The sequence below is a fragment of the Pterocles gutturalis genome, unplaced genomic scaffold, assembly GCF_000699245.1.
Source record: "Pterocles gutturalis isolate BGI_N339 unplaced genomic scaffold, ASM69924v1 scaffold40775, whole genome shotgun sequence".
NCBI lineage: Eukaryota > Metazoa > Chordata > Aves > Pterocliformes > Pteroclidae > Pterocles > Pterocles gutturalis.
In genome coordinates, this window is record NW_010142243.1 from 25,731 (window position 1) to 35,047 (window position 9,317).

At 40.5% G+C, this 9,317-nt stretch overlaps 2 protein-coding genes across 2 annotated transcripts in view; one reads left to right on the plus strand and one right to left on the minus strand.

Moving 5' to 3' along the window:
- The window catches only part of NMT2 (N-myristoyltransferase 2), a gene marked incomplete at its 5' end in the record, with an annotated part of 21,024 nt that extends 18,252 nt beyond the window's left edge, over positions 1 to 2,772 (plus strand). The window contains 2 exons of the mRNA XM_010084301.1: positions 1,577 to 1,714; positions 1,917 to 2,772. Coding sequence (XP_010082603.1) covers positions 1,577 to 1,714; positions 1,917 to 1,937 — 159 coding nt within the window. The remainder of the gene's footprint in view (positions 1 to 1,576; positions 1,715 to 1,916) is intronic.
- A 3,699-nt stretch (positions 2,773 to 6,471) lies between these two features.
- RPP38 (ribonuclease P/MRP 38kDa subunit) lies at positions 6,472 to 7,523 on the minus strand. The gene has a single exon (XM_010084302.1). It carries the CDS (start codon positions 7,486 to 7,488, stop codon positions 6,643 to 6,645), a length of 846 nt encoding a protein of 281 aa, XP_010082604.1. The 5' UTR covers positions 7,489 to 7,523; the 3' UTR covers positions 6,472 to 6,642.
- Between the last annotated feature and the right edge of the window lie 1,794 nt (positions 7,524 to 9,317).

The following is a 9,317-nucleotide window of genomic DNA, read 5'->3' on the forward strand; positions in this document are numbered from 1 at the left end:
ATAATCCCCCTGAAACCCTACATATTTTGTTGACGCTGACGCTAAGTTTCTAGATGTAGAACAGGAGAGAGCTTACAGAGAAGTTCACTTCTGTGTCTGCTGTAATGGTCTGGCAAAGCTGTGGATCTTTAAACAGGAACTGTTTTATACCTCTCAGAAATTACTAACCTGAATCTAATCTGCTGATGTTTAGATACTGAGTTAAAACTACATCTGTAGACTTTATTTGAATTTTGAGTGCTTAGTTGCAGAGCTTCATTAGTGTGTCTGTACCTATAGTGTGTCTCTATTCTGCCCTGCTTCCCTTACTGCCTTCTGAGATTTCTGTTACTGTCTACTACTAACTTGGAAAATTTCAAAATTTACTTCTTTAGGTGCTAAGTGTCAAATCTTTGCCACCTTATTTGTCTTGTTTCTGCATGTTTTTTACAGCACATTTAACTCGGCATAGCTTCATCTGCACACAGAATGATCTTTGTGTGAGGTAGTGGGCAACCTTACTAAAGTCATTGTCTGTGCTTTGTGACTTTCTCTTAAATAGTCCTAAAATGACAGAGAGCTTAAAATGCTCTTTTTTCTTCAACCCCCTCTTTTCCTAATGTGGGACGCTTATTTAAAAGAAAAAAAAATACATCTTGTTTTTATACTGAGTAAAGAATGTACCTTACCATCTTCTTCTGCTTAAGTAACTGAGCATTATTGTTTTATAACTTATTTTTATCTTAAGAGTCTAGAAAGTCCTGTTGGAGCACTGCCTTTGTGCTGTTAAGACTCCAGGATTTTAGGTCAGACTCCCTTGCAGTTAGCTGCAAGTAAATGGACTTTTATATCCAGACCCCCAAGTGAATCCAGCTACTCATACATGATGATTGGCACTGCGATGGCTTAACTGACCTTGTTTTTATGTTGCTTGTTAAGAGTTCGCAGAGCTAGGATTTGAGTATGTTTGTGTTGCTGCACAAAACCCTGAGGCTAACTTGGCTGCGTGGCTGTTCTGAGAGCAGAATGGCTCCTTGAGTGGTGAATTTGGGAGGCTGATGAACAGAGGAGTCAGCAGAGGGTACACGAGCAGGGGAAGGAGAGGAACATCTGAAAGATGGGAGTTCTAAAGGCAATGGCATTTCAGACAAGGACCAAATCACAAAAATATAATGTTTATCATTAACAGCATGATAAATGGTTGAAAAACACCATAAGCTGTATTTATGCAGCTTTAGCTGGAACAGGCCATGTGTGTCAAAACACTGTATGTGACTATAAAAAAGGCATATCTATAAGGATAAAATAATGGATAATGCTATAGGGACTCTTCACATCTCTAGCCCTGAAAGTGGCTTTAAACTTCCTGCCCTTTTGGAAATAATCTTCAGGCCAAGTTGTGCCTTACATTTCACTTTTTATTGGGAAAATTTCTGTGTGTGTGTACCTAATTAAAAGGCAAGATTTATTCCCTTGTCTTTTTTTCCACTTAATTAGCCTAGTCGCTTGGATATTGTATGCCACTGTGTAAAGTATCATTTGTGCATCATGTGAAACTTTAAAAAGTAAAATTTAAAAAATGTTTTACTATTGCCAGAAAGGATTTGATGTCTTCAATGCACTAGACTTAATGGAAAACAAAACATTCCTGGAAAAACTCAAGTTTGGGATTGGAGATGGAAATTTGCAGTATTATTTGTACAACTGGAGGTGTCCTGGAATGGAATCTGAAAAGGTAAGGGAGAAAAAAAGAGCTTCTGAATTCTGTTAGGTATAATGGTGAATTAATCTGCACTGGCCAAAATGGGCAGAAGTTTTAAAATAACTTTTGTAATTGGTCATATTTAAGATCCACAACTGAGGTGCAGAAAACTAATGACGTTTAGATTTATTGCCATACTTGAGTTAAAATACTCTATTTTTTTTCTTCCTTTTAGGTTGGTCTTGTATTACAATGAGGACACTTATGTTTTTGGAACTCTGAGGTCATTGTTTGAGTTAATTTGATCTCCATAACTCTTGGAACAGTATTGTTCAAGAGGAGAAAAAGCACAACGTCAGTGATACTGAAATAGTCCATTAAACCTGAACAATGAAGACATCCATATGTGACCAAATTTATGCATTTTCAGATAGATCAGAAGGTCCATGAAACTCTCTTATTGCCCATGAAAAGAATAAAAGCACATTCATTAAGTTTCAAAGCTTAGCTTGCACCTTGATGAGAAGAAGGTATTTTTTTTCCACTCTGTAGAAAAGACTGTTTTGTACAAACTGAACTTCAGTGGTGGATTAGGGTACAAAAATATTTGCTATTATGTGGATGAACTGCTGCATCTCTATTTATTAAGTGGTGGTGTATGTTTGTCAGTGTAACAGAATGAAGGATACAAACTTGAGTATCTTTGCTTATTTACTTAACATGGATATCATCATTTGGGGGAAAATAATGAAATACGATCCGTTTGTAGCTCTATTGGAAGTCCTGGATGTTTTTGTAACTGGAGCAGTATGACAGTGTACTGGTTTAACTAGTGCATTTGTTTCTCCATAAGCAACGCTGCCAAATCAATAAAAATACAGATTTGTACTTTGATCTTCAATAGATCAGTGGATTGATTTAACAGTATCGCACTGTTCAGTGCAGGTGTTAATCTATATTGCCGGAATGATAATACATTACTGTACTTAATTTACAGTTGTGGCACAAAACCTTAGTTTTTCCTCAGTAGAATAACATCAGCCTGTGTGTAAAACTAAGAATTTTAGTAGTGCTATCAGGATATTTATAGTTTGAATGTTTTCAATGCTTCTGCAAAATTGCACATATTCCTTTGTCTACTTTCATTTCCTATGAAGTCTGTAATTCTAATGAAAAGTATCTTGTGTAAATACGTATTCATAAATTGTTCCTGGTAGTTTTTATCCTGACTTTGGAACAAGAAGTTTTGCTATATAAGTGTCTGGTAAGCAGTAGAGAAGTGCTTTACCCTCAGTCCTTGGAAGTCTGTGTACTGCGCTTCCTGAACTGTAGGAGGGCTGATTTTTGTTGTTGGGAGGAGCTGTTTTAATTCCCTCATGAATGCTCGGCAACCAGAGCAGCTTCTGAAGCACTTTATATGCATTCCAGCATAGCGTCATAGCTAGATATGATGGCAGTTCTTTCAGCTCACGGATGCTGCAGTAACGTGAGCACCAAGAAAATCTGCAGTAAGAACCTGTTCTAGCTGAAAGTGCCAAATTGTGATAGTGAAGCCTCTGTGCTGTGAGCATCTTTTGAATGTGACTTGAATATCTCATGAAATGCAAATGTCTAAACTTTCCTTTTAAACATGCCTGTAATTCTGACGGTTGAATTCTGTACTTGCAAACGTCAATTCAGACGAAGATAAATTTGTTCTTCATAACTGCTAGCCCTACCCACCTCCTTATGGCAGTGGGGTTTTTCTTTCTTCTCACTCCTTTTCCAATGCGTGAATGGTTTGTAGTTTGGTTTCTTTTTCTTGTTGAGTCGTGGTGAGAGGATTCTGCCCTGGAGGCAGTGATAAATACTTTCCCTTATTGCATTATAGCTCTGTGATTAAAGCATTCGACCTCCTTCAAACAAGGGAAGGGATTGAACTGGTTTGTGTGACCCCTGGGTGTGCATGGGCTTGGACCTTGACAAATTTAAAAAGGCTTCAGAGGTGATCTTTCAGACATCTAATGGTGCAGTTGGGCTTTAGAACTTTCGCCACTCTGATACCTGTCTGCTAGTAGCACTCAGAAGAGATGGTGCAGAGGGAGCTTTGACTCCCTGTGTGAGGCCTGAGCAGAATTAAGTGCCTGAAAATGTAATTGATGGCAGTGATATCTAAGGTAACAGGGATTTAATCTCAACTCCATGAAAAACTCCCAAAAGGCAGAAAGGTTCCTTCCTGCCTGGGCATTTGTATTGGAGCCCGCTGGGATGAGGAGGATGTTCACCAAAGGGCTCGGTGCATTCTGCTTTGGCTCTAAAAGCAGAGCCTCAGCAATCCTTCCTCAGCTGCTGCCTAACATGAGGTGGGACAGCAGGGCATAGCTCTGTCCTCCTGGCTAAGGTACTTCCTTGCTAAGAAATGATCATGGCCCAGCTCTCCCTAATCTGGATGGGTGGCCTTGAATGCTACGTGAAAGATATGCTCATGTTCTCTGCCCTTCAAAAAAATGCAAGTGGAAGAAATGGTAGGCAGATATTTTCTCCTCTCTTCTCTGAAATCAGAAGGCAAATCCTCCCCAATACTAGTGCTTGGAAAAGCATTGAGGCGATGATGGGACCAAGTATGTCCAGGTAGAAGATAGATTTGAACCTGGGTTTCCTGCAGCCTGGCTTTCTGCCCTAATCATGGGGTAACTGCATGTGAAGGAAGGAGTGTGGCCACTCTTGTACTGTCTTCAGGGAAAACCGTGCCATTTGCTTCTGAATCTGAGGGGTAAACTTCTCTGTCTCACTTTCTGGCTCATGCTGCATGTTAATTGAGGGGAAAGAGGGCAGAGTTGTGCTCCTGTAGAAGCTGGGCAGTGCTGTAGCTGAGAGAAAACTTACAGGGCGGAGATGATGAGGGAAGCAGGCATCTGAGCCTGAGTGTTGGGGCAGTTGCTGGAGAGTTCTGTTCATGGACTTGTATGTGTTACCTAACAGCTGTGTAATCCAACATGGTCTCTTCTGTCCCTGTTGAGTGCTCAAACCTTGTGGCTAGCCGTGCGCTTCACCTCAAGTGCTTTGCTGAAGTATCAGAGCATCAAGAGGACATGAATCTTGAAGGTGTCCCAGCCAGCACCCATGCAATAAGACAGCTACTCAGGGGGTGGAAATTGTGGCAACTCACTCTCACTTCCTAAGCAGGTGCTTAACAAAAGGTATTATCTGTGTGGGTGCTACTGTCACCAGCTCAATAGGAGAGGCTCTTCTTGTTTCCAAAGTTGCACCTGTCTGTGCTTTAGGCTTGCTGTGAACAGCCACCAGGTAAGACTCCTCAAAACCTAAGAGAGAGTTTTACAAAGATTGGCAAACTTAAGCCTCACTCCACCACCCTTCCCCACCAGTCTTTTGAAATGTCTATAACTGCTTTCCCAGACTTAACCGCCTATCTGAGGAGAAAAACACAAATCCATGAAAAGAGCCATAGACTTGGGCAGGCAATAGAGTGCTTGGAAGGTGATGGCTGCACTTGTGTTCTTTACCAAAGCTAATCCTCGTGCTCTCTTTGAAAGCTAAAATTTAAATGTTACAGCTAGCCAGCATGGGAATTAAATACACCAGCGCTAGCATGCCTTTGAAGTTTCATGCATCCAAAAAGCCAGAACAAAGGACATGTCTGAAGGACTACAAAACAAGGCAAAATAACTTCACCTCTTCCTGCCACCCTCAGCCAGGGAGGGCAAAAAATTCTAGCACTAAATGTCTTAGTGTTGTTTAGACTTCAGGGAGCATCGTGACTATAGAATGATTGCTGCTGCTGCCTCCCGTCGTAGTTGGTATCATGAAATAAAGTCACTTCTAAATAAATCCAAAATACAGATTAGCCATTTGATGGCACTGGAAGTCTGGATTAGCAACTATCTGAAAACTACAACATGTAAATTTAATCGTTAAGGAATAACAAAGTAACTCAGATAAGGTATTTTATGCTTTTTTTTCTACAGTACTGTAGCGACTCTTGTTTAAAATAGAGCACCAAGTAAATTCCTCGGCTGTTGATTCTGATTGTCTGAATTGCAGCATTATTCTCTTTCCTTTATTTTCCATTATTCCAACTGTCTCATGAGGAAACTGTTCATAGTCCTCAGTAAAACTAAAGGAAACTAAAAAGTTACATGATGCTTTCAGTCTTTTAGCAGTTACAGCTGTCATCTACTTTATATACAACAGTATATGGCTTATCTCAGTTTCCTGGGAAATTTTACACTCAAGTTTAGAAATCAGATTGAGTTTAGGCTCGTTTAGATTTTCTCATGGGATGTATATTAACAGTTTGCATACAGAAGACTTTTTTCAAAATGCAGCAGTAGTAATTTGGTTTTGTTCTGTATTTGAAAATAAAGTTCCTTCAGCAGATCAGATACCAGGTATTACATGGAACCCCACCTGCATACATACAACCGAACCAAGTTTATTATTCAGCAGAGCAAACTGCAACAGTTCAAAAAGGAAGTCTGCCTGTGCTGTTACAGCTGTTTACTTGAAACAAGCATTGAAGCAGCTTTTAAAAAGTTATATCAGCATGGATCTTTGTTTAAATAAACTTTCACTTTTGTTATTGATTTGTTTGAATAGTTACACTTAAAATCTGTTTTGCCCGAATCATGTTAATCTGTATAAAAATACAAAGTTTAATGCCTTGCATTAATTCCAAAGATGTACTCATAATGTCTTAAATTATTTCAGCATATTCATTACTGATTTTAACTCTGTGATCTCCAGCTGCACATTAAATATTTACCCCCCAGGTAAAGACTCACACCTGAGTTTGAGCAATATTCTTTATTAACGCAGAAAGTACCTCAACCGAATGCAACATAAGAGTTCACCTTGTATTCACCTGCTTTACACCATAAAGCCCAACAAAATAGTTCAGTTAAAAGTGTACTCCTTACTGCATTAAAAAATCAGTTTAAGATGAAGAACCAAACTAAAATCAGTTATGCTGAAAAAGCTTTTTTCTTTTTGTGAGGCGGTTTCTTTATCTTATTTGGATTTGGAACAACTTTCTTGATTTTCAAAGGCTGCAAAATTACATTTGAAAGATCAAGCTGATTGCTTTCCCTGCGCTTCCGCTTCTGGCTTGTGAGCTCATCCCCCAGCGCCTCTGCAAGCTGCTCGGGTTCCTCGTCTTCTGAAGAATCTGTATGAGCCATGGACTCTTCAGTTCTGTACTGAAACCAGGGCACTTCCAAAGCTGGTATCTTTGGAATTATTGCTTCTATTGCTTCAGTAAATTTATCAGACTGCTTTTTAAAGCCTAGTGCTAAAATGGAGGTTAAGCCAAGAAGTGGTGCAACTGTTTCACTGAGACGGGGAACCTGGCCTGCTGGTGTGGCTCGACTCGCACTCAGCTGGATAAGATGCGATGTGATCATGGCAGGTTTTGCAGACTTGCACACCAGCAAGAGAAGAAGTTCATTTTTTTCCAATGCTTTTGTAACTTCATTAACTCCAATAGCAAGCTGTCTTCGGATGCTTACATCGGTCCATCCTGGTTTTTGTTGATGCCCTTCTGCTTCCTCTTCTTTAGGGAGTTCACTGGTGCTACCATCACACTTTCCTTCCATTTGTTTTTTTGTAACAGAACGTTTTTTCTTTCTTGGAGTCTCAATCTTTTTAAGTCCAATATGTTTAATCCTTTCTTCTAAGGTCCGTAGTATAAAAAGCATATCTTCTCCTTCTATGGTTTTCCATTGAAAAACAAAGGGATTATCTAAACATGTTTTTACAGTGATTTTCTTTGCTTTACGAAGTGTTGCCGTCCCTCGCTGAATTACAGACATCCTGAGGTTGTTTTGTGTTTTACCACCCTAGCTGTGAAGGGAAGAAAGAGGTGAAGTAAACATTGGTTCAAACACTGTACTGTTTGCTGTGGACACGATTACCAGAAGCCTCTCTTGGGAATCCAGAGAGAAACATCACATCTCAAAGCGATACTGGCAACTACCACCCTCCTCACACTAGCTCAGTGCTAATCCTTAACAAATCTCCCACAAGGCACAGATTCTATTGCCTTTAAAAAATGGCAAAAAGCAGCCTGGACAGCAAGGCAGCACTAATGACAAGAGACCCTTCTGAAGCTGAAAGAAAGCAGTTTAGAGGTATTACAGATTTAAAAAAAAAAAAATCAAGATGAAGGACCACTCAGTTTTCATTGTTGCACAGCTGCATTTTAGAAGTATTTTGACATGAAAAAAAATATGCAGAATCACAACATGAAACAAGCTCCAAGTTCCTGAATTTATTTAGCATTTTTTAGCATTTTGTGTTTGTCTGCATTTAGAAGATATGATAGAAATCTACAGTCTCTTCATTTATGCTTTCAGTCAGGGAAGGCAATCCCCTACAGGCCTCCAGAAAGTTTAGAAGGGGTCTTTTGTGTCACCTACACCATGCCTCTAGGGATGAGAAAAATGAAATGAGAGCAGAGAAGGGATCATTATTCTAGCTCTGGTTTATCTAGCCCAGAATAACAGCAAAGACATGAAGGCAGGCCTGATTACAGGCCCTGGTAACTCAGTAAGTCCCCATACTCCTGCTTGGGTTACTATTCACCATCTCCTTGCTACACTAGTACTATCTTCCTCATCATTGCACAGCCAAGCTTACAGAGTAAGAACAGCTCAGGTTTCAAATTAGGAGAAATATGACATGACTCCCTCCTAGGTTTCCTGGTTACCCAAGCAATAGCATTTATGTACATCTCTTGGGTGCCAGCTTTAGACAGTCACTAAATGCCATTTGGCCAGTCATGTCAGTTCTCTGTGTACTAGTAGTAAGCCACCTTGATATAAAAAAAAAAAAAAGGACAAACCCTATCTTCACTGAGATTCTGCCAACAGTATGTACTGCAATAACATCTGTCTTGAGGGATTTTCCCTCAGGTAAACCCTGGTCTGGGAGCCAGCAAGGAAAGTGCATTGAGCAGAGTTGTATCAATGCCATGGGAACTGCTCAGTTGTTAACCCACAATGAGAGTCAAAACCACAGAAGCAGTTTTCAGAGAACAGTAAAACTGAGCGTGTCCCTCTCCCAGTGCTCTCAGAAGAGCCCGTGAAATGCCCTGCAGGGCCACCCAGGCAATGGTCTATCCAGCCCCGTTGTCCATCTCCAACACGGGGAACTGGTGAAACTGTCTGAGGAGGGCAGGGCTGCCCTGGCGCTTCTGGTCATTCATTCCCCACTGCTCCCAAGCACCCAGAACGGCTGCACCGGGGATGGATGCAGTGCTTTACGGAGCTATCGCCCGTGCGGTTATCCAATCCCTTCTGTTCACCATCACAGCGGCAACAACCCACAAGTAGAATCAACTAAAGAATGCAAATGACCACTAAAAAAATCTTACATGTGACTTAGAAATGGAAGCTTAGTATAGCTTAAAAAAAGGGGGGGGGGGGGGGAGGTGTTCTGGGTTTTAGTTTTTAAAAGCTTCGGATGAGGGATGCTCTGATCCCTCCTACAGGTCACAGGGGGTGTCAAGGAAAGCCAGCAACAGAGTAAACCATGAGCGGCTTTACAGCTGAAACATTGTATTTTTATCTTCAAAATGGGCACGACTGAGGAAAACAAGCATGCAGGAATAGGAAATAAAGCAACGAGGAAAAAAAAAACA